The 26479-nt window shown below is 46.4% G+C and overlaps 1 protein-coding gene across 1 annotated transcript; it reads left to right on the top strand.

Annotated features, from left to right (window-relative positions):
• Positions 1-17517: 17517 nt before the first annotated feature.
• LOC136543891 (uncharacterized) lies at positions 17518-21150 on the top strand. Its single transcript, XM_066536218.1, has 2 exons — positions 17518-20955; positions 21083-21150. Exons 1-2 carry the CDS (start codon positions 17943-17945, stop codon positions 21148-21150), a joined length of 3081 nt encoding a protein of 1026 aa, XP_066392315.1. The 5' UTR covers positions 17518-17942.
• Positions 21151-26479: the final 5329 nt, after the last annotated feature.

Here is a 26479-nt window from a genome sequence, read left to right as displayed (position 1 = left end):
CCTAACCAACACCAATACTGTCTCCAAACAGAAAGAAGCGATATTACAAATGACGCACGTCACTTAGGAGTTCCATCGGGTGCGTCCAAAACGATTTGTAAGCCTATAGTATATCTAGCGTAAACCATGCACCTATCTTGCACCGACACAAACACTATCTCCAAATGAAATGAAGTGAGATTCCACATGACCCACGTCACCTAGCAGTTCCATCGGCTGTGTCCAAAATGATTTCTGAGCCAATGGTACGTTCCACGCAAACCGTGCACCTATCTTGCGTCAAGATTAGCACTATATCTGAAAGGCCGAAATGAGCTTCCTCTTTGGCCTCGTCACCTAGTGGTACCATCGAGTGCATCCAAAATGACTTATAAGCCTATGGTACGTCTAGCGCAAACCATGCACCTATCTTGCACCGACATTAACACTATCTCCAAATGGAAAGAAGTGGGATTCCACATGACCCACATCACCTAGGAGTTCCATCAGGTGTGTCCAAAACAATTTCCGAGCCAATCATACGTTCCACGCAAACCGTGCACCTATCTTGCGTCAAGATTAGCACTATATCTGAAAGGCCAAAACGAGCTTCCTCTTGAGCCTCGTCACCTAGTGGTACCATCGAGTGCGTCCAAAACAATTTATAAGCCTATGGTACGTCTAGCGCAAACCATGCACCTTTCTTGCACCGACACCAACACTGTCTCCAAATGGGAAGAAGCGAGATTCCACATGACCCACGTCACCTAGGAGTTCCATCGTGTGCGTCCAAAATGATTTGTAAGCCTATGGTACATCCAGCGCAAACCATGCACCCATTTTGCACCGACTCTAACACTGTCTCCCAACGGAATGAAGTGAGATTCCACATGACCCACGTCACCTAACCAACACCAACACTGTCTCCAAACGGAAAGAAGCGAGATTCCACATGACCCACGTCACCTAGGAGTTCCATCGGGTGCGTCCAAAATGATTTGTAAGCCTATGGTATATCTAGCGCAAACCATGCACCTATCTTGCACCGACACTAACTCTTTCTCCAAATGAAATGAAGTGTGATTCCACATGACCCACGTCACCTAGTAGTTCCAACAGGAGCGTCCAAAATGATTTCCGATCCAATGGTACGTTTGATGCAAACCTTGCAGCTATCTTGCGTCAATATTAGCACCATATCCGAAAGGCCAAAACGAGCTTCGAGTTGAGCCTATGGTATGTCTAGAGCAAACCATGCACCTATTTTGCACCGACATTAACACTGTCTCTAAACGGAAAGAAGTGAGATTCCACATGAACCAAATCACCAAGGAGTTCCATCGGGTGCGTCCAAAACAATTTCTGAGCCAATGGTACATTCCACGCAAACCGTGCACCTATCTTGCGTCAAGATTAGCACTATATCTGAAAGGCCGAAATGAGCTTCCTCTTGAGCCTCGTCACCTAGTGGTACCATCGAGTGCGTCCAAAACGATTTATAAGCCTATGGTACGTCTAGCGCAAAACCATGCACCTGTCTTGCACCGACGCCAACACTGTCTCAAAATGGAAAAAATCGAGATTCCACATGACCCACGTCACCTAGGAGTTCCATCGGGTGCGTCCAAAACGATTTGTAAGCCTATGGTACATCCAGCGCAAACCATGCACCTATCTTGCACCGACACTAACACTGTCTCCAAACAGAATGAAGTCAGATTCCACATGACCCAGATCACCTAACCAACACCAACACAGTCTCCAAACAGAAAAAAGCTATATTACACATGGCCCACGTCACCTAGGAGTTCCATCAGGTGCGTCCAAAACGATTTGTAATCCTATGGTATATCTAGCGCAAACCATGCACCTATCTTGCACCGACACTAACACTGTCTCCAAACGAAATGAAGTGAGATTCCACATGACCCACGTCACCTAGCAGTTCCATCGGGTGCGTCCAAAACGATTTCCGAGCCAATGGTACGTTCCACGCAAACCGTGCACCTATCTTGGGTCAAGATTAGCACTATATCTGAAAGGTAGAAATGAGCTTCCTCTTTGGCCTTGTCACCTAGTGGTACCATCGAGTGCGTTCAAAACGATTTATAAGCCTATGGTACGTCTAGTGTAAACCATGCACCTATCTTGCACCGACATTAACACTGTCTCCAAATGGAAAGAAGTGGGATTCCACATGACCCACATCACCTAGGAGTTCCATCGGGTGCGCCCAAAATGATTTCTGAGCCAATCATGCGTTCCACGCAAACTGTGCACCTATCTTGCGTCAAGATTAGCACTATATCTAAAAGGCCGAAACGAGCTTCCTATTGAGCCTCATCACCTAGTGGTACCATCGAGTGCGTCCAAAACGATTTATAAGCCTATGGTACGTCTAGCACAAAACCATGCACTTATCTTGCACCAACACCAACACTGTCACCAAACGGAAAGAAGCGAGATTCCACATGACCCACGTCACCTAGGAGTTCCATCGGGTGCGTCCAAAACGATTTGTAAGCCTATGGTACATCCAGCGCAAACCATGCACCCATCTTGCACCGACTCTAACACTGTCTCCAAACGGAATGAAGTGAGATTCCACATGACCCACATCACCTAACCAACACCAACACTGTCTCCAAATGGAAAGAAGTGATATTCCACATGACCCACGTCACCTAGGAGTTCCATCGGATGCGTCCAAAATGATTTGTAAGCCTATGGTATATCTAGCGCAAACCTTGCACCTATCTTGCACCGACACAAACACTGTCTCCAAATGAAATGAAGTGAGATTCCACAAGACCCACGTCACCTAGCAGTTCCATCGGACGCGTCCAAAATGATTTATAAGCCTATGGTACGTCTAGCGCAAAACCATGCACCTATCTTGCACCGACACCAACACTGTCACCAAACGGAAAGAAGCGAGATTCCACATGACCCACGTCACCTAGGAGTTCCATCGGGTGCATCCAAAATGATTTGTAAGCCTATGGTACATCCAGCGCAAACCATGCACCCATCTTGCACCGACTCTAACACTGTCTCCAAACGGAATGAAGTGAGATTCCACATGACCCACGTCACCTAACCAACACCAACACTATCTCCAAACGGAAAGAAGCGATATTCCACATGACCCACGTCACCTAGGAGTTCCATCGGATGCGTCCAAAATGATTTGTAAGCCTATGGTATATCTAGCGCAAACCATGCACCAATCTTGCACCGACACAAACACTGTCTCCAAATGAAATGAAGTGAGATTCCACATGACCCATGTCACCTAGCAGTTCCATCGGGTGCATCCAAAACAATTTCCGAGCCTATGGTACGTTCCACGCAAACCGTGCACCTATCTTGCGTCAAGATTAGCACTATATCTGAAAGGCCGAAACTAGCTTCCTCTTGAGCCTCGTCACCTAGTGGTACCATCGAGCGTGTCCAAAACAATTTATAAGCCTATGGTATGTCTAGCGCAAACTATGCACCTATCTTGCACCGACATTAACACTGTCTCCAAATAGAAAGAAGTGGGATTCCACATGACCCACATCACCTAGGAGTTCCATCGGGTGCGTCCAAAACGATTTCCAAGCCAATGGTACATTCCACGCAAACCGTGCACCTATCTTGCATAAAGATTAGCACTATATCTAAAAGGCCAAAACGAGCTTCCTCTTGAGCCTCATCACCTAGTGGTACCATCGAGTGCGTCCAAAATGATTTATAAGCCTATGCTACGTCTAGCGCAAACCATGCACCTATCTTGCACCGACACAAACACTGTCTCCAAATGAAATGAAGTGAGATTCCACATGACCCACGTCACCTAGCAGTTCCATCGGGTGCATCCAAAACGGTTTCCGAGCCAATGGTACGTTCCACGCAAACCGTGCACCTATCTTGCGTCAAGATTAGCACCATATCTGAAAGGCTGAAACGAGCTTCCTCTTGAGCCTCGTCACCTAGTGGTACCATCAAGTGCGTCCAAAATGATTTATAAGCCTATGGTACGTCTAGCGCAAACCATGCACCTATCTTGCACCGACACCAACACTGTCTCCAAACGAAATGAAGTGTGATTCCACATGACCCACGTCACCTAGTAGTTCCAACAGGAGCGACCAAAATGATTTCCGATCCAATGGTACGTTTGACGCAAACCTTGCAGCTATCTTGCGTCAATATTAGCACCATATCCGAAAGGCCGAAATGAGCTTCGAGTTGTGCCTATGGTACGTCTAGAGCAAACCATGCACCTATCTTGCACCGACATTAACACTGTCTCCAAACGGAAAGAAGTGAGATTCCATATGAACCAAATCACCTAGGAGTTCCATCGGGTGCGTCCAAAATGATTTCTGAGCCAATGGTACGTTCCACGCAAACCGTGCACCTATCTTGCGTCAAGATTAGCACTATATCTGAAAGGCCGAAACGAGTTTCCTCTTGAGCCTCGTCACCTAGTGGTACCATCGAGTGCATCCAAAATGATTTATAAGCCTATGGTTCGTCAAGCGCAAAACCATGCACCTATCTTGCACCGACACCAACACTGTCTCCAAATGGAAAGAAACGAGATTCCACATGACCCACGTCACCTAGGAGTTCCATCGGGTGCGTCCAAAACGATTTGTAAGCCTATGGTACATCCAGCGCAAACCATGCACCTATCTTGCACCGACAATAACACTGTCTCCAAACGGAATGAAGTCAGATTCCACATGACCCAGATCACCTAACCAACACCAACACTGTGTCCAAATGGAAAGAAGCAATATTCCACATGACCCACGTCACCTAGGAGTTCCATCGGGTGCGTCCAAAATGATTTCTAAGCCTTTGGTACGTCTAGCGCAAACCATGCACCAATCTTGCACCGACATTAACACTGTCTCCAAACGGAAAGAAGTGAGATTCCACATGACCCACATCACCTAGGAGTTCCATCGGGTGCGTCCAAAATGATTTTCGAGCCAATGGTACGTTCCACGCAAACCGTGCACCTATCTTGCGTCAGGATTAGCACTATATCTGAAAGGCTAAAATGAGCTTCCTCTTGAGCCTCGTCACCTAGTGGAACCATCGAGTGCGTCTAAAATGATTTATAAGCCTATGGTATGTCCAGCGCAAACCATGCACCTATCTTGCACTGACACCAACACTGTCTCCAAACGGAAAGAAGCGAGATTCCACATGACCCACGTCACCTAGGAGTTGCATCGGGTGCATCCAAAACAATTTGAAAGCCTATGGTACATCTAGCGCAAACCATGCACCCATCTAGCACCGACTCTAACACTGTGTCCAAACGGAATGAAGTGAGATTCCACATGACCCACATCACCTAACCAACACCAACACTGTGTCCAAATGGAAAGAAGCAATATTCCACATGACCCACGTCACCTAGGAGTTCCATCGGGTGCGTCCAAAATGATTTCTAAGCCTATGGTATATCTAGCACAAACCATGCACCTATCTTGCACCGACACTAACACTATCTCCAAATGAAATGAAGTGAGATTCCACCTGACCCATGTCACCTAGCAGTTCCATCGGGTGCCTCCAAAACGATTTCCGATCCAATGGTACATTCCACGCAAACCGTGCACCTATCTTGCGTCAAGATTAGCACTATATCCGAAAAGCCGAAATGAGCTTCCCCTTGAGTCTGATCACCTAGTGGTACCACCGAGTGTGTCCAAAACGATTTATAAGCCTATGGTACGTCTAGCGCAAACCATGCACCTTTCTTGCACCGACACCAACACTGTCTCCAAATGGGAAGAAGCGAGATTCCACATGACCCACGTCACCTAGGAGTTCCATCGGGTGCGTCCAAAACGATTTGTAAGCCTACGGTACATCTAGCGCAAACCATGCACCCATCTTGCACCAACTCTAACACTGTCTCCAAACGGAATGAAGTGAGATTCCACATGACCCACGTCACCTAACCAACACCAACACTGTCTCCAAATGGAAAGAAGTGATATTCCACATGACCCACGTCACCTATGAGTTCCGTCGGGTGCGTCCAAAACGATTTGTAAGCCTATGGTACATCTAGCACAAACCATGCACCCATCTTGCACCGACTCTAACACTATCTCCAAACAGAATGAAGTGAGATTCCACATGACCCACGTCACCTAACCAACACCAACACTGTCTCGAAACGGAAAGAAGCAATATTCACATGACCCACGTCACCTAGAAGTTCCATCGGGTGCGTCCAAAACGATTTGTAAGCCTATGGTATATCTAGCGCAAACCATGCACCTATCTTGCACCGACACTAACACTGTCTCCAAACGAAATGAAGTGTGATTCCACATGACCCATGTCACCTAGCAGTTGCAACGGATGCGTCCAAAATGATTTCCGATCCAATGGTACGTTTGACGCAACCCATGCAGCTATCTAGCATCAAGATTAGCACCATGTCCGAAAGGCCGAAACGAGCTTTGAGTTGAGCCTATGGTACGTCTAGCGCAAACCATGCACCAATCTTGCACCGACATTAACACTGTCTCCAAACGGAAAGAAGTGAGATTCCACATGACCCACATCACCTAGGAGTTCCATCGGGTGCGTCCAAAATGATTTTCGAGCCAATGGTACGTTCCACGCAAACCGTGCACCTATCTTGCGTCAGGATTAGCACTATATCTGAAAGGCTAAAATGAGCTTCCTCTTGAGCCTCGTCACCTAGTGGAACCATCGAGTGCGTCTAAAATGATTTATAAGCCTATGGTATGTCTAGCGCAAACCATGCACCTATCTTGCACCGACACCAACACTGTCTCCAAACAGAAAGAAGCGAGATTCCACATGACCCATGTCACCCAGGAGTTCCATCGAGTGCGTCCAAAATGATTTGTAAGCCTATGGTACATCTAGCACAAACCATGCACCCATCTTGCATCGACACTAACACTGTCTCCAAACAGAATGAAGTCAGATTCCACATGACCCAGATCACCTAACCAACACCAACACTGTCTCCAAATGGAAAGAAGCGATATTCCACATGACCCACGTCACCTAGGAGTTCCATCAGGTGCGTCCAAAACGATTTGTAAGCCTATGGTATATCTAGCGTAAACCATGCACCTATCTTGCACCGACACTAACACTGTCTCCAAACAGAATGAAGTCAGATTCCACATGACCCAGATCACCTAACCAACACCAACACTGTCTCCAAATGGAAAGAAGCGATATTCCACATGACCCACGTCACGTAGGAGTTCCATCAGGCGCGTCCAAAACGATTTGTAAGCCTATGGTATATCTAGCGCAAACCATGCACCGACACTAACACTGTCTCCAAACAAAATGAAGAGTGATTCCACATAACCCACGTCACCTAGCAGTTCCAACGAGAGCGGCCAAAATGATTTCTGATCCAATGGTACGTTTGACGCAAACCTTGCGGCTATCTTGCGTCAAGATTAGCACCATATCCGAAAGGCCGAAACGAGCTTCGAGTTGAGCCTATGGTATGTCTAGAGCAAACCATGCACCTATCTTGCACCGACATTAACACTGTCGACAAACGGAAAGAAGTGAGATTCCACATGAACCACATCACCTAGGAGTTCCATCGGGTGCGTCCAAAACGATTTCCCAGCCAATGGTACGTTCCACGCAAACCGTGCACCTATCTTGCATCAAGATTAGCACTATATCTGAAAGGCCAAAACGAGCTTCCTCTTGAGCCTCGTCACCTAGTGGTACCATCGAGTGCGTCCAAAATGATTTATAAGCCTATGGTACGTCTAGCGCAAAAACCATGCACCTATGTTGCACCGACACCAACACTGTCTCCAAATGGAAAGAAGCAAGATTCCACATGACCCACATCACCTAGAAGTTCCATCGGGTGTGTCCAAAACGATTTGTAAGCCTATGGTACATCCAGTGCAAACCATGCACCTATCTTGCGCCGACACTGACACTGTCTCTAAACGGAATGAAGTCAGATTCCACATGACCCAGATCACCTAACCAACACCAATACTGTCTCCAAACAGAAAGAAGCGATATTACAAATGACGCACGTCACTTAGGAGTTCCATCGGGTGCGTCCAAAACGATTTGTAAGCCTATAGTATATCTAGCGTAAACCATGCACCTATCTTGCACCGACACAAACACTATCTCCAAATGAAATGAAGTGAGATTCCACATGACCCACGTCACCTAGCAGTTCCATCGGCTGTGTCCAAAATGATTTCTGAGCCAATGGTACGTTCCACGCAAACCGTGCACCTATCTTGCGTCAAGATTAGCACTATATCTGAAAGGCCGAAATGAGCTTCCTCTTTGGCCTCGTCACCTAGTGGTACCATCGAGTGCATCCAAAATGACTTATAAGCCTATGGTACGTCTAGCGCAAACCATGCACCTATCTTGCACCGACATTAACACTATCTCCAAATGGAAAGAAGTGGGATTCCACATGACCCACATCACCTAGGAGTTCCATCAGGTGTGTCCAAAACAATTTCCGAGCCAATCATACGTTCCACGCAAACCGTGCACCTATCTTGCGTCAAGATTAGCACTATATCTAAAAGGCCAAAACGAGCTTCCTCTTGAGCCTCGTCACCTAGTGGTACCATCGAGTGCGTCCAAAACAATTTATAAGCCTATGGTACGTCTAGCGCAAACCATGCACCTTTCTTGCACCGACACCAACACTATCTCCAAATGGGAAGAAGCGAGATTCCACATGACCCACGTCACCTAGGAGTTCCATCGTGTGCGTCCAAAATGATTTGTAAGCCTATGGTACATCCAGCGCAAACCATGCACCCATTTTGCACCGACTCTAACACTGTCTCCCAACGGAATGAAGTGAGATTCCACATGACCCACGTCACCTAACCAACACCAACACTGTCTCCAAACGGAAAGAAGCGAGATTCCACATGACCCACGTCACCTAGGAGTTCCATCGGGTGCGTCCAAAATGATTTGTAAGCCTATGGTATATCTAGCGCAAACCATGCACCTATCTTGCACCGACACTAACTCTTTCTCCAAACGAAATGAAGTGTGATTCCACATGACCCACGTCACCTAGTAGTTCCAACAGGAGCGTCCAAAATGATTTCCGATCCAATGGTACGTTTGATGCAAACCTTGCAGCTATCTTGCGTCAATATTAGCACCATATCCGAAAGGCCAAAACGAGCTTCGAGTTGAGCCTATGGTATGTCTAGAGCAAACCATGCACCTATTTTGCACCGACATTAACACTGTCTCTAAACGGAAAGAAGTGAGATTCCACATGAACCAAATCACCAAGGAGTTCCATCGGGTGCGTCCAAAACAATTTCTGAGCCAATGGTACATTCCACGCAAACCGTGCACCTATCTTGCGTCAAGATTAGCACTATATCTGAAAGGCCGAAATGAGCTTCCTCTTGAGCCTCGTCACCTAGTGGTACCATCGAGTGCGTCCAAAACGATTTATAAGCCTATGGTACGTCTAGCGCAAAACCATGCACCTGTCTTGCACCGACGCCAACACTGTCTCAAAATGGAAAAAAATCGAGATTCCACATGACCCACGTCACCTAGGAGTTCCATCGGGTGCGTCCAAAACGATTTGTAAGCCTATGGTACATCCAGCGCAAACCATGCACCTATCTTGCACCGACACTAACACTGTCTCCAAACAGAATGAAGTCAGATTCCACATGACCCAGATCACCTAACCAACACCAACACAGTCTCCAAACAGAAAAAAGCTATATTACACATGGCCCACGTCACCTAGGAGTTCCATCAGGTGCGTCCAAAACGATTTGTAATCCTATGGTATATCTAGCGCAAACCATGCACCTATCTTGCACCGACACTAACACTGTCTCCAAACGAAATGAAGTGAGATTCCACATGACCCACGTCACCTAGCAGTTCCATCGGGTGCGTCCAAAACGATTTCCGAGCCAATGGTACGTTCCACGCAAACCGTGCACCTATCTTGGGTCAAGATTAGCACTATATCTGAAAGGTAGAAATGAGCTTCCTCTTTGGCCTTGTCACCTAGTGGTACCATCGAGTGCGTTCAAAACGATTTATAAGCCTATGGTACGTCTAGTGTAAACCATGCACCTATCTTGCACCGACATTAACACTGTCTCCAAATGGAAAGAAGTGGGATTCCACATGACCCACATCACCTAGGAGTTCCATCGGGTGCGCCCAAAATGATTTCTGAGCCAATCGTGCGTTCCACGCAAACTGTGCACCTATCTTGCGTCAAGATTAGCACTATATCTAAAAGGCCGAAACGAGCTTCCTATTGAGCCTCATCACCTAGTGGTACCATCGAGTGCGTCCAAAACGATTTATAAGCCTATGGTACATCTAGCACAAAACCATGCACTTATCTTGCACCAACACCAACACTGTCACCAAACGGAAAGAAGCGAGATTCCACATGACCCACGTCACCTAGGAGTTCCATCGGGTGCGTCCAAAACGATTTGTAAGCCTATGGTACATCCAGCGCAAACCATGCACCCATCTTGCACCGACTCTAACACTGTCTCCAAACGGAATGAAGTGAGATTCCACATGACCCACATCACCTAACCAACACCAACACTGTCTCCAAATGGAAAGAAGTGATATTCCACATGACCCACGTCACCTAGGAGTTCCATCGGATGCGTCCAAAATGATTTGTAAGCCTATGGTATATCTAGCGCAAACCTTGCACCTATCTTGCACCGACACAAACACTGTCTCCAAATGAAATGAAGTGAGATTCCACAAGACCCACGTCACCTAGCAGTTCCATCGGACGCGTCCAAAATGATTTATAAGCCTATGGTACGTCTAGCGCAAAACCATGCACCTATCTTGCACCGACACCAACACTGTCACCAAACGGAAAGAAGCGAGATTCCACATGACCCACGTCACCTAGGAGTTCCATCGGGTGCATCCAAAATGATTTGTAAGCCTATGGTACATCCAGCGCAAACCATGCACCCATCTTGCACCGACTCTAACACTGTCTCCAAACGGAATGAAGTGAGATTCCACATGACCCACGTCACCTAACCAACACCAACACTATCTCCAAACGGAAAGAAGCGATATTCCACATGACCCACGTCACCTAGGAGTTCCATCGGATGCGTCCAAAATGATTTGTAAGCCTATGGTATATCTAGCGCAAACCATGCACCAATCTTGCACCGACACAAACACTGTCTCCAAATGAAATGAAGTGAGATTCCACATGACCCATGTCACCTAGCAGTTCCATCGGGTGCATCCAAAACAATTTCCGAGCCTATGGTACGTTCCACGCAAACCGTGCACCTATCTTGCGTCAAGATTAGCACTATATCTGAAAGGCCGAAACTAGCTTCCTCTTGAGCCTCGTCACCTAGTGGTACCATCGAGCGCGTCCAAAACAATTTATAAGCCTATGGTATGTCTAGCGCAAACTATGCACCTATCTTGCACCGACATTAACACTGTCTCCAAATAGAAAGAAGTGGGATTCCACATGACCCACATCACCTAGGAGTTCCATCGGGTGCGTCCAAAACGATTTCCAAGCCAATGGTACATTCCACGCAAACCGTGCACCTATCTTGCATAAAGATTAGCACTATATCTAAAAGGCCAAAACGAGCTTCCTCTTGAGCCTCATCACCTAGTGGTACCATCGAGTGCGTCCAAAATGATTTATAAGCCTATGCTACGTCTAGCGCAAACCATGCACCTATCTTGCACCGACACAAACACTGTCTCCAAATGAAATGAAGTGAGATTCCACATGACCCACGTCACCTAGCAGTTCCATCGGGTGCATCCAAAACGGTTTCCGAGCCAATGGTACGTTCCACGCAAACCGTGCACCTATCTTGCGTCAAGATTAGCACCATATCTGAAAGGCTGAAACGAGCTTCCTCTTGAGCCTCGTCACCTAGTGGTACCATCAAGTGCGTCCAAAATGATTTATAAGCCTATGGTACGTCTAGCGCAAACCATGCACCTATCTTGCACCGACACCAACACTGTCTCCAAACGAAATGAAGTGTGATTCCACATGACCCACGTCACCTAGTAGTTCCAACAGGAGCGACCAAAATGATTTCCGATCCAATGGTACGTTTGACGCAAACCTTGCAGCTATCTTGCGTCAATATTAGCACCATATCCGAAAGGCCGAAATGAGCTTCGAGTTGTGCCTATGGTACGTCTAGAGCAAACCATGCACCTATCTTGCACCGACATTAACACTGTCTCCAAACGGAAAGAAGTGAGATTCCATATGAACCAAATCACCTAGGAGTTCCATCGGGTGCGTCCAAAATGATTTCTGAGCCAATGGTACGTTCCACGCAAACCGTGCACCTATCTTGCGTCAAGATTAGCACTATATCTGAAAGGCCGAAACGAGTTTCCTCTTGAGCCTCGTCACCTAGTGGTACCATCGAGTGCATCCAAAATGATTTATAAGCCTATGGTACGTCAAGCGCAAAACCATGCACCTATCTTGCACCGACACCAACACTGTCTCCAAATGGAAAGAAACGAGATTCCACATGACCCACGTCACCTAGGAGTTCCATCGGGTGCGTCCAAAACGATTTGTAAGCCTATGGTACATCCAGCGCAAACCATGCACCTATCTTGCACCGACAATAACACTGTCTCCAAACGGAATGAAGTCAGATTCCACATGACCCAGATCACCTAACCAACACCAACACTGTCTCCAAACAGAAAAAAGCTATATTACACATGACCCATGTCACCTAGGAGTTCCATCGGGTGCGTCCAAAACAATTTGTAAGCCTATGGTATATCTAGCGCAAACCATGCACCTATCTTGCACCGACACTAACACTGTCTCCAAACGAAATGAAGTGAGATTCCACATGACCCACGTCACCTAGCAGTTCCATCGGGTGCGTCCAAAACGATTTCTGAGCCAATGGTACGTTCCATGCAAACCGTGCACCTATCTTGCGTCAAGATTAGCACTATATCTGAAAGGCAGAAACGAGCTTCCTCTTTGGCCTCGTCACCTAGTGGTACCATCGAGTGCGTCCAAAACGATTTATAAGCCTATGGTACATCTAGCGTAAACCATGCACCTATCTTGCACCGACATTAACACTGTCTCCAAACGGAAAGAAGTGGGATTCCACATGACCCACATCACCTAGGTGTTCCATCGGGTGCGTCCAAAACGATTTCTGAGCCAATCGTGCGTTCCACGCAAACCGTGAAGCTATCTTGCGTCAAGATTAGCACTATATCTGAAAGGCCGAAACGAGCTTCCTCTTGAGCCTCATCACCTAGTGGTACCATCGAGTGCGTCCAAAACGATTTATAAGCCTATGGTACGTCTAGCGCAAAAGCATGCACCTATCTTGCACCGACACTAACACTGTCACCAAACAGAAAGAAGCGAGATTCCACATGACCCACGTCACCTAGGAGTTCCATCGGGTGCATCCAAAACGATTTGTAAGCCTATGGTACATCCAGCGCAAACCATGCACCCATCTTGCACCAACTCTAACACTGTCTCCAAACGGAATGAATTGAGATTCCACATGACCCACATCACCTAACCAACACCAACAATGTCTCCAAACGGAAAGAAGCGATATTCCACATGACCCACGTCACCTAGGAGTTCCATCAGATGCGTCCAAAACAATTTGTAAGCCTATGGTACATCCAGCGCAAACCATGCACCCATCTTGCACCGACTCTAACACTGTCTCCAAACAGAATGAAGTGAGATTCCACATGACCCATGTCACCTAACCAACACCAACACTATCTCCAAACGGAAAGAAGCGATATTCCACATGACCCACGTCACCTAGGAGTTCCATCGGATGCGTCCAAAATGATTTGTAAGCCTATGGTATATCTAGCGCAAACCATGCACCTATCTTGCACCGACACAAACACTATCTCCAAATGAAATGAAGTGAGATTCCACATGACCCACGTCACCTAGCAGTTCCATCGGGTGCATCCAAAACAATTTCCGAGCCTATGGTACGTTCCACGCAAACCATGCACCTATCTTGCGTCAAGATTAGGACTATATCTGAAAGGCCGAAACTAGCTTCCTCTTGAGCCTCGTCACCTAGTGGTACCATCGAGTGCGTCCAAAGCAATTTATAAGCCTATGGTACGTCTAGCGCAAACTATGCACCTATCTTGCACCAACATTAACACTGTCTCCAAATAGAAAGAAGTGGGATTCCACAAGACCCACATCACCTAGGAGTTCCATCGGGTGCGTCCAAAATGATTTCCGAGCCAATGGTACGTTCCACGCAAACCGTGCACCTATCTTGCATAAAGATTAGCACTATATCTGAAAGGCCGAAACGAGCTTCCTCCTGAGCCTCGTCACCTAGTGGTACCATCGAGTGCGTCCAAAACGATTTATAAGCCTATGCTACGTCTAGCGCAAACCATGCACCTATCTTGCACCGACACAAACACTGTCTCCAAATGAAATGAAGTGAGATTCCACATGACCCACGTCACCTAGCAGTTCCATCGGGTGCATCCAAAACGGTTTCCGAGCCAATGGTACGTTCCACGCAAACCGTGCATCTATCTTGCGTCAAGATTAGCACCATATCTGAAAGGCCGAAACGAGCTTCCTCTTGAGCCTCGTCACCTAGTGGTACCATCGAGTGCGTCCAAAATGATTTATAAGCCTATGGTACGTCTAGCGCAAACCATGCACCTATCTTGCACCGACACCAACACTGTCTCCAAACGAAATGAAGTGTGATTCCACATGACCCACGTCACCTAGTAGTTCCAACAGGAGCGTCCAAAATGATTTCCGATCCAATGGTACGTTTGACGCAAACCTTGCAGCTATCTTGCGTCAAGATTAGCACCATATCCGAAAGGCTGAAACGAGCTTCGAGTTGTGCCTATGGTACGTCTAGAGCAAACCATGCACCTATCTTGCACCGACATTAACACTGTCTCCAAACGGAAAGAAGTGAGATTCCATATGAACCAAATCACCTAGGAGTTCCATCGGGTGCGTCCAAAACGATTTCCGAGCCAATGGTACGTTCCACGCAAACCGTGCACCTATCTTGCATCAAGATTAGCACTATATCTGAAAGGCCGAAACGAGTTTCCTCTTGAGCCTCGTCACCTAGTGGTACCATCGAGTGCATCCAAAATGATTTATAAGCCTATGGTACGTCAAGCGCAAAACCATGCACCTATCTTGCACCGACACCAACACTGTCTCCAAATGGAAAGAAGCGAGATTCCACATGACCCACGTCACCTAGGAGTTCCATCGGGTGCGTCCAAAACGATTTGTAAGCCTATGGTACATCCAGCGCAAACCATGCACCTATCTTGCACCGACACTAACACTGTCTCCAAACGGAATGAAGTCAGATTCCACATGACCCAGATCACCTAACCGACACCAACACTGTCTCCAAATAGAAAAAAGCTAGATTACACATGACCCACGTCACCTAGGAGTTCCATCGGGTGCGTCCAAAACGATTTGTAAGCCTATGGTATATCTAGCGCAAACCATGCACCTATCTTGCACCGACACTAACACTGTCTCCAAACGAAATGAAGTGAGATTCCACATGACCCACGTCACCTAGCAGTTCCATCGGGTGCGTCCAAAATGATTTCTGAGCCAATGGTACGTTCCATGCAAACCGTGCACCTATCTTGCGTCAAGATTAGCACTATATCTGAAAGGCAGAAACGAGCTTCCTCTTTGGCCTCGTCACCTAGTGGTACCATCGAGTGCGTCCAAAACGATGTATAAGCCTATGGTACGTCTAGCGTAAACCATGCACCTATCTTGCACCGACATTAACACTGTCTCCAAACGGAAAGAAGTGGGATTCCACTTGACCCACATCACCTAGGTGTTCCATCGGGTGCGTCCAAAACGATTTCTGAGCCAATCGTGCGTTCCACGCAAACTGATGAGGACATCCCTTCCATTGATACAACCACACCTGCTGCACAACAAGGTCCGATGACAAGAGCTCGAGCACAACAACTTAATTATCAGGTAAAGTCGTTCCTCGCTGTTCATACAAACTCGTCTCAGAATTGGATGCTACTAAATCATGGTGATGATTGTCTTATTCTTAGGAATGTTGGTCAAGACCCCATTGCCTCATGTTTAGACCCCATGATGAGGATGGAGCAGCCGAACAAGTGGGAATCATCATTAATGGGGCGCTCAGCTCATCTCGAGACAGCAGGAAACACTCCATCAAAAGTACCATAACTCCTTGATACGAGATCCAATGAAGCTGGTTTTTGACTTGTTGGAAAGAGCGCGTCGTCCTCTTTCACATGGGTCCAACCCCACTATCAGAATCTACCGAATCTGTGCGCAGCAAGCCAAAGGACGCACAGACCTACAGCCCATTGAGGGACGCCTAGATTAGGGTTTCCCACTCCCCCTTGTGCTCTCCTCCTTATAAATAGAGCCAGCAGCCATCAGAATGAGGTTGGGTTTTGTTTAGATGCAAGATAGCTGCTGCTTCTTCCTTGTAAACGCGTGTGTCGACTAGACCACCCGATTTGCTTGTTTCAAGACCCCAACTTGTGATTCAGATTCGGCCTTTGGCTTAAATCCGTGAGTTATTTGCTTGTTCATCTTGTTCTTGCTTGTTCTCGGTTGCTTGCAGGTTCATGGTGTTCTTGGCACGGCAAGAACATCACAATCGGAGCCGGTGTACCTGTTGCTAAGGCGCAGCAACCTTGTGGTCGTTGTAGTCGGACAGCCAACGTCGAATCCACCCCAAATCGAGTTTATCCACACTCACCAAAAGATCAGGAACAACCCCTTGTCCCATCATGTGGTAATCAGAGCAAGGTTCTTTGGTGAGTGATTTACCGTTCATTACTTTACCTATAGTCCAGAAATATAAAAATAGGATAGAACTGAAATTCCAAACACAAGTTTGAGCCTTGCTGATCTGCTTAGTTCTTTGCTTGTTGAGTTTGTGGTTTACATCGTGGTGTCAAGTGCTGGTTCTTAGGTTCTAATCCTTTAGAGTTTCGAGTTCTTGTCACGTTTCAGTCACCACACAATCCGTTGTTGCCTTTCCCCCCACTTCAGCCGCTGCAATCTCCACCAATACCACCACAGCCAGCAGCAAAAGCACCGCTGTTTTTCTCGACCTTTTCGCTGAAACCCTCACCACCATCACCTTCAGCCGTGCCTACACAAACACTACCTTATGCACCTGTCGTTTTGGTGCAAATCTGAGTACACTCAGTTCTGAAAATAAGAGAGTTCAAATTGCATATTTGTACTACTTGTTGCAATCCTTATCCCTAGTAAAAGAAAGTCTATGCTACTTGCTGTATTCTTGTTATAATCATATTGCAAAAGTTCAGTTTGTGCTACTTGTCGAAAAGAAAAGAAAAGAAAAGAAAAGAAAAGAAAAAGAAAATAGAAAAGAAAAAGAAAGGAAAAGGAGGAAAGAAAGAAAGAAAGAAAAAAAAGAAGGGTTAAGTTGATGCTATTTACTCTCATCATTTCCATTGTTTGCTACTGTCCGGTGACAACATTTGTGTCTAGGCTCGCGTCTCTAGCACGGGTTAGCCTAGGACCAGCACGGTACTATCTTTGAACACTTATTCAACTTGCATTGACTAACGTGGTTCCAGCTGTACCTTGATTTTTTTTAAGCCACCTACAGCTCCACAAATTATCTACAACGTCACAGGGTTCTACTTGCTACTACTTGTGTTGTTCTTGTCGTCGCCAACACCATCTGCATAGCAAGGTAAGGACTTGTAAGAACTCGGTTGCACATGCTGAGAGAATGAAAATTGTTGCCACCTAATTCAGTTAGTTGGTAGGACATATTTTCTTGTGATTCCCTTGCTACATACTAACCATGGCAGGAGAAGGTGAAAGGACCCCTCCACAATCACCTCGATCAAAAGCCTTGCTGCAACACTTTGAACGCAAAGTGAGGCTCCATGCTGAACACCTTGATGAGGATGTTCGTGTCACCAATGAGCGCCTTGGTCAATTGGAGACGGCTCAGATTGAGACCAACACCAAGTTGGCTTCCTTGGAAGGCACTCTTGGTTCTGTTAATACATCTCTTGTAGGTGTCTTGGAGCGATTGGAGAGGATGGAACAGAATCGCTGTGATGGTTTCGAACGACGCAATCACAACAACAACAACACCATGGGCAGTGCTGCTGGTCATGATGAAGAAGAATATGCAGCGGACACTGAGCTTGATGAGGAGCTGAATGGTCATCGACGCATCGAACAACATCGCCGCCGCCATGAGACAGGTCCTCGCCGACCACGGCAAGAGGTACGTGCCGATGACTCATTTGGCAAGATTAAATTCACCATACCTGCTTTTGATGGGAGGTATAATCCTGATATGTACCTTAGTTGGGAATTAGCTGTTGATCAGAAATTTACTTGCCATGATTTCCCTGAGGACAAACGTGTTAGGGCTGCAACTAGTGAGTTTACTGACTTTGCCTCTGTTTGGTGGTCTGAATACCATCGTAAGAACCCAAATAACACACCAACTTGGGATGCTTTGAAACGGGTCATGCGGGCCAGATTTGTTCCTTCTTATTATTCCCGTGATCTTTTACATAAGTTGCAACAATTGAGGCAAGGATCCAAATCTGTAGAAGAATACTATCAAGAGCTACAAATGGGTATGCTTCGTTGCAGGCTAGAGGAAAATGAGGATGGTGCCATAGCTAGATTTATGGGTGGGCTGAACCGGGAGATTCAGGATATTCTAGCTTATAAGGAATATAATTCTGTCAATCGTTTATTTCACCTTGCTTGTAAAGCTGAACGAGAAGTGCAGGGACGACGAGCTAGCATGAGGGCTAACATTCCTGCAGGTCGTGCTAGCCCGTGGACACCCTCCAATGCTGCTGCACCGTCAACGCGTGCACCCCCACAATCTTCCTCGACCATCAAGCCACGCTCCTCTACAACAAATTCTGTACCATGCCCAAGTGAACCAACTAGAGGAGCAACGGCTACATCTGCCAAGAGTTCATCCTCGGTGGTATCCACGGGGAGAACAAGGGATATTCAGTGCCTACGCTGCAAAGGATATGGCCACGTACGCAAGGACTGCCCAAGCACACGTGTGATGGTTGTGCGAGCTGATGGTGGGTATTCCTCTGCTAGTGATTTTGATGAAGAAACATATGCTTTGCTTGCTGCTAACAATGTAGCGGAAGGAGATGATTTCCAACAAGACGAAGAGCACATTGGGGCTGAAGCTGCTGAGCACTATGAGAGCCTCGTGGTGCAGCGGGTGCTAAGTGCCCAAATGGAGAGGGCTGAGCAAAATCAGCGCCACACTTTGTTTCAAACCAAGTGTGTGATCAAGGAACGCTCTTGCCGTGTGATCATAGATGGAGGAAGCTGCAACAACTTGGCAAGTGCTGAAATGGTGAAGAAGCTTTTGTTGAGCACAAAACCACACCCGCAGCCTTACTACATTCAGTGGCTTAACAGCAGCGGCAAGGTGAAGGTAACACGATTGGTAAGGGTAGAGTTTGCCATTGGTTCTTATCATGATTCCATTGACTGCGATGTTGTGCCTATGCAAGCATGCTCTATGTTGTTAGGTAGACCATGGCAGTTTGATAAAGATTCCTTGCACTTTGGTAAAACAAATCAATACTCTTTTGTGCATAATGACAAGAAGATTGTGTTGCACCCCATGTCCCCTGAGGCTATTCTAAGAGATGAACTTGCTAGAGCTAGCAAACTTAAGAATCAGGCTGTTGCTAGTGAAAATCAGATTGTCGCTAATGAACTTGAGAAACATAAGAAGAAGTCTAGCAAATCTGTTCATCATAATAAAAATGAGATCAAGCTGAAAGGCTCTTGTTACTTTGCCACCAAATCTGATTTGGATGAGATTGATGCTAGTACTACTGTTTGCTATGCTTTGGTTTGCAAAGAAACTTTATTTTCACTCGAAGATACATCTATTTCTTTGCCTTCTGCTGTCACTAATCTTTTGCAGGAGTATGCCGATGTTTTTCCAAAGGAGGTACCACCGGGGCTGCCACCAATTCGAGGGATTGAACACCAGATTGACCTCATCCCTGGGGCTTCCTTGCCTAATCGTGCGCCGTATAGGACCAACCCGGATGAGACAAAAGAGATTCAGAGACAAGTACAAGAATTGCTCAACAAAGGTTATGTGCGTGAGTCTCTTAGCCCTTGTGCCGTTCCCGTGCTTTTAGTTCCTAAGAAGGATGGATCATGGCGCATGTGTGTTGATTGTAGAGCGATAAACAACATCACAATCAGATATCGTCATCCTATTCCAAGGTTAGATGATATGCTTGATGAATTGAGTGGCTCAATTGTGTTCTCTAAAATTGATTTGCGTAGTGGTTACCACCAGATTCGTATGAAGCTAGGAGATGAATGGAAAACAGCGTTTAAAACTAAGTTTGGTTTATATGAATGGCTTGTCATGCCCTTTGGATTGACTAATGCACCCAGCACTTTCATGAGATTAATGAACGAGGTTTTACGCTCTTTTATTGGCAGATTCGTGGTGGTATACTTTGATGACATCTTGATATATAGTAGATCATTAGAGGAACATCTTGATCATTTGCGTGCCGTTTTCAATGCTCTACGGGATGCACACTTGTTTGGCAATCTTGAGAAGTGCACCTTTTGCACAGATCGAGTTTCTTTTCTTGGATATGTTGTGACACCGCAGGGAATTGAAGTTGATCAAGCCAAGGTTGAGGCCATACACAGCTGGCCTGTTCCCTGCACGGTCACACAAGTGCGGAGTTTTCTAGGACTTGCTAGTTTCTACCGTCGATTTGTGAAGGACTTCAGCACCATTGCAGCCCCGCTGCATGAACTCACCAAGAAGGGTGCAACCTTCACTTGGGCTGCAACCCAACAGGATGCTTTCAACACGCTCAAAGATAAGTTAACTCATGCACCTTTACTCCAACTTCCTGATTTCAACAAAACCTTTGAGCTTGAATGTGATGCTAGTGGAATTGGGTTGGGTGGTGTGCTGTTACAAGAGGGGAAACCTGTGGCGTATTTCAGTGAAAAGTTGAGTGGCCCTAGTTTGAACTATTCTACTTATGATAAGGAATTGCTTGCTCTAGTTCGGACTTTGGAAACATGGCAGCATTATTTGTGGCCCAAAGAGTTTGTCATACATTCTGATCATGAATCTTTGAAACACATCCGTAGTCAAGCAAAACTGAACCGTAGACATGCCAAGTGGGTTGAATTCATCGAGTCCTTTCCTTATGTCATCAAACACAAAAAGGGGAAGGAAAATATAATTGCTGATGCTTTGTCTAGACGTTACACCATGCTTTCACAACTTGACTTTAAAATCTTTGGTTTGGAAACTATTAAGGAACAATATGCACATGACAATGATTTCAAAGATGTATTGCTGAATTGCCAAGAGGGGAAAACATGGAACAGATTCATCCTTACCGACGGGTTTGTCTTTAGAGCTAACAAGCTATGCATTCCAGCTAGCTCTGTGCGTTTGTTATTGTTGCAGGAAGCGCATGGAGGAGGACTCATGGGACATTTTGGTGTGAAAAAGACAGAGGACATCCTTGCTGGTCATTTCTTTTGGCCCAAGATGAGGAGAGACGTGGAGAGGTTCGTTGCTCGCTGCACAACATGCCAGAAAGCTAAGTCACACCTTAATCCTCATGGTTTATACATGCCTCTTCCTGTTCCAAGTGCACCATGGGAAGATATTTCAATGGACTTTGTTTTAGGACTGCCTAGAACAAAGAAGGGGAGGGATAGTGTGTTTGTTGTTGTGGACAGATTTTCTAAAATGGCACATTTCATACCATGTCATAAGAGCGATGATGCTACACATGTTGCTGATTTGTTCTTTCGTGAGATTGTTCGATTGCACGGTGTGCCTAACACCATTGTTTCTGATCGGGATGCAAAATTTCTTAGTCATTTTTGGAGAACTTTGTGGGCTAAGCTAGGGACTAAGCTTTTATTTTCCACTACTTGTCATCCCCAAACTGATGGACAAACTGAGGTTGTCAATAGAACATTATCTACTTTGCTTAGGGCTGTTTTGAAAAAGAACATAAAAATGTGGGAAGAGTGCTTGCCTCATGTTGAGTTTGCTTATAATCGTTCACAGCATTCTACCACTAAGAAAAGCCCTTTTGAGATTGTTTATGGGTTTGTGCCACGTGCTCCTATTGATTTGTTACCTCTTCCGACCTCGGAGCGAGTGAACTTTGATGCTAAACAACGTGCTGAACTGATCTTAAAATTGCATGAAACCACTAAAGAGAAAATAGAGTGCATGAACGCAAAGTATAAACTAGCTGGTAGCAAAGGGAAGAAACATGTCATTTTTGAACCTGGTGATCTAGTTTGGCTCCATTTGAGAAAAGATAGGTTCCCTGATTTGCGAAAGTCTAAGTTGCTGCCTAGAGCCGATGGTCCTTTTAAAGTGTTAGAAAGGATTAATGATAATGCGTACAAACTTGAGCTACCTGCAGCTTTTGGGGTTAGCCCCACTTTTAACATTGCAGATTTGAAACCATATTTGGGAGAAGAGGATGAACTAGAGTCGAGGACGACTCAAATGCAAGAAGGGGAGGATGATGAGGACATCCCTTCCATTGATACAACCACACCTGCTGCACAACAAGGTCCGATGACAAGAGCTCGAGCACAACAACTTAATTATCAGGTAAAGTCGTTCCTCGCTGTTCATACAAACTCGTCTCAGAATTGGATGCTACTAAATCATGGTGATGATTGTCTTATTCTTAGGAATGTTGGTCAAGACCCCATTGCCTCATGTTTAGACCCCATGATGAGGATGGAGCAGCCGAACAAGTGGGAATCATCATTAATGGGGCGCTCAGCTCATCTCGAGACAGCAGGAAACACTCCATCAAAAGTACCATAACTCCTTGATACGAGATCCAATGAAGCTGGTTTTTGACTTGTTGGAAAGAGCGCGTCGTCCTCTTTCACATGGGTCCAACCCCACTATCAGAATCTACCGAATCTGTGCGCAGCAAGCCAAAGGACGCACAGACCTACAGCCCATTGAGGGACGCCCTAGATTAGGGTTTCCCACTCCCCCTTGTGCTCTCCTCCTTATAAATAGAGCCAGCAGCCATCAGAATGAGGTTGGGTTTTGTTTAGATGCAAGATAGCTGCTGCTTCTTCCTTGTAAACGCGTGTGTCGACTAGACCACCCGATTTGCTTGTTTCAAGACCCCAACTTGTGATTCAGATTCGGCCTTTGGCTTAAATCCGTGAGTTATTTGCTTGTTCATCTTGTTCTTGCTTGTTCTCGGTTGCTTGCAGGTTCATGGTGTTCTTGGCACGGCAAGAACATCACAATCGGAGCCGGTGTACCTGTTGCTAAGGCGCAGCAACCTTGTGGTCGTTGTAGTCGGACAGCCAACGTCGAATCCACCCCAAATCGAGTTTATCCACACTCACCAAAAGATCAGGAACAACCCCTTGTCCCATCACAAACCATGAACCCATCTTGCGTCAAGATTAGCACTATATCTAAAAGGCCGAAACGAGCTTCCTCTTGAGCCTCGTCACCTAGTGGTACCATCGAGTGCGTCCAAAACGATTTATAAGCCTATGGTACGTCTAGCGCAAAACCATGCACCTATCTTGCACCGACACTAACACTGTCACCAAACAGAAAGAAGCGAGATTCCACATGACCCACGTCACCTAGGAGTTCCATCGGGTGCGTCCAAAACGATTTGTAAGCCTATGGTACATCCAGCGCAAACCATGCACCCATCTTGCACCGACTCTAACACTGTCTCCAAACGGAATGAAGTGAGATTCCACATGACCCACGTCACCTAACCAACACCAACACTGTCTCCAAACAGAAAGAAGCGATATTCCACATGACCCACGTCACCTAAGAGTTCCATCGGATGCGTCCAAAATGATTTGTAAGCCTATGGCATATCTAGCGCAAACCATGCACCTATCCTGCACCGACACAAACACTGTCTCCAAATGAAATGAAGTGAGATTCCACATGACCCACGTCACCTAGCTGTTCCATTGGGCGCGTCCAAAATGATTTGTAAGCCTATGGTACATCTAGCGCAAACCATGCACCCATCTTGCACCGACTCTAACACTGTCTCCAAACGGAATGAAGTGAGATTCCACTTGACCCACGTCACCTAACCAACACCAACACTGTCTCCAAACAGAAAGAAGTGATATTCCACATGACCGATGTCACCTAGGAGTTCCATCGGGTGCGTCCAAAATGATTTGTAAGCTTATGGTATATCTAGCGCAAACCATGCACCTATCTTGCACCGACACTAACACTGTCTCCAAACGAAATGAAGTGAGATTCCACATGACCCACGTCACCTAGCAGTTCCATCGGGTGCGTCCAAAATGATTTCTGAGCCAATGGTACGTTCCATGCAAACCGTGCACCTATCTTGCATCAAGATTAGCACTATATCTGAAAGGCAGAAACGAGCTTCCTCTTAGGCCTCGTCACCTAGTGGTACCATCGAGTGCGTCCAAAACGATGTATAAGCCTATGGTACGTCTAGCATAAACCATGCACCTATCTTGCACCGACATTAACACTGTCTCCAAACGGAAAGAAGTGGGATTCCACATGACCCACATCACCTAGGTGTTCCATCGGGTGCGTCCAAAACGATTTCTGAGCCAATCGTGCGTTCCACGCAAACCATGAACCCATCTTGCGTCAAGATTAGCACTATATCTGAAAGGCCGAAACGAGCTTCCTCTTGAGCCTCGTCACCTAGTGGTACCATCGAGTGCGTCCAAAACGATTTATAAGCCTATGGTACATCTAGCGCAAAAGCATGCACCTATCTTGCACCGACACTAACACTGTCACCAAATAGAAAGAAGCGAGATTCCACATGACCCACGTCACCTAGGAGTTCCATCGGGTGCGTCCAAAATGATTTGTAAGCCTATGGTACATCCAGCGCAAACCATGCACCCATCTTGCACCAACTCTAACAATGTCTCCAAACGGAATGAATTGAGATTCCACATGACCCACATCACCTAACAAACACCAACAATGTCTCCAAACGGAAAGAAGCGATATTCCACATGACCCACGTCACCTAGGAGTTCCATCAGATGTGTCCAAAACAATTTGTAAGCCTATGGTACATCCAGCGCAAACCATGCACCCATCTTGCACCGACTCTAACACTGTCTCCAAACGGAATGAAGTGAGATTCCACATGACCCACGTCACCTAACCAACACCAACACTATCTCCAAACGGAAAGAAGCGATATTCCACATGACCCACGTCACCTAGGAGTTCCATCGGATGCGTCCAAAATGATTTGTAAGCCTATGGTATATCTAGCGCAAACCATGCACCTATCTTGCACCGACACAAACACTGTCTCCAAATGAAATGAAGTGAGATTCCACATGACCCACGTCACCTAGCAGTTCCATCGGGTGCATCCAAAACAATTTCCGAGCCTATGGTACGTTCCACGCAAACCGTGCACCTATCTTGCGTCAAGATTAGCACTATATCTGAAAGGCCAAAACTAGCTTCCTCTTGAGCCTCGTCACCTAGTGGTACCATCGAGCGCGTCCAAAACAATTTATAAGCCTATGGTACGTCTAGCGCAAACTATGCACCTATCTTGCACCGACATTAACACTGTCTCCAAATAGAAAGAAGTGGGATTCCACATGACCCACATCACCTAGGAGTTCCATCGGGTGCGTCCAAAATGATTTCCGAGCCAATGGTACGTTCCACGCAAACCGTGCACCTATCTTGCATAAAGATTAGCACTATATCTGAAAGGCTGAAACGAGCTTCCTCTTGAGCCTCGTCACCTAGTGGTACCATCGAGTGCGTCCAAAACGATTTATAAGCCTATGCTACGTCTAGCGCAAACCATGCACCTATCTTGCACCGACACAAACACTGTCTCCAAATGAAATGAAGTGAGATTCCACATGACCCACGTCACCTAGCAGTTCCATCGGGTGCATCCAAAACGGTTTCCGAGCCAATGGTACGTTCCACGCAAACCGTGCACCTATCTTGCGTCAAGATTAGCACCATATCTGAAAGGCCGAAACGAGCTTCCTCTTGAGCCTCGTCACCTAGTGGTACCATCGAGTGCGTCCAAAATGATTTATAAGCCTATGGTATGTCTAGCGCAAACCATGCACCTATCTTGCACCGACACCAACACTGTCTCCAAACGAAATGAAGTGTGATTCCACATGACCCACGTCACCTAGTAGTTCCAACAGGAGCGTCCAAAATGATTTCCGATCCAATGGTACGTTTGACGCAAACCTTGCAGCTATCTTGCGTCAAGATTAGCACCATATCCG

The sequence above is a fragment of the Miscanthus floridulus genome, chromosome 3 (genome assembly GCF_019320115.1).
Source record: "Miscanthus floridulus cultivar M001 chromosome 3, ASM1932011v1, whole genome shotgun sequence".
Classification (NCBI taxonomy): Eukaryota; Viridiplantae; Streptophyta; class Magnoliopsida; order Poales; family Poaceae; genus Miscanthus; species Miscanthus floridulus.
The sequence above is the reverse complement of the archived record's forward strand: the minus strand, read 5'-3'. Positions and strand labels throughout refer to the sequence as shown.

What these genes read in the sequence shown, in the direction of transcription:
- LOC136543891 (XM_066536218.1), top strand. Translation starts at nt 17,943, where the DNA reads ATGGCAGGAGAAGGTGAAAGGACCCCTCCACAATCACCTCGATCAAAA. An exon ending in GCATGAACTCACCAAGAAGG is followed by an intron (nt 20,956 to 21,082) that starts GTGCAACCTTCA and finishes ATGTGATGCTAG; the next exon opens with TGGAATTGGGTTGGGTGGTG.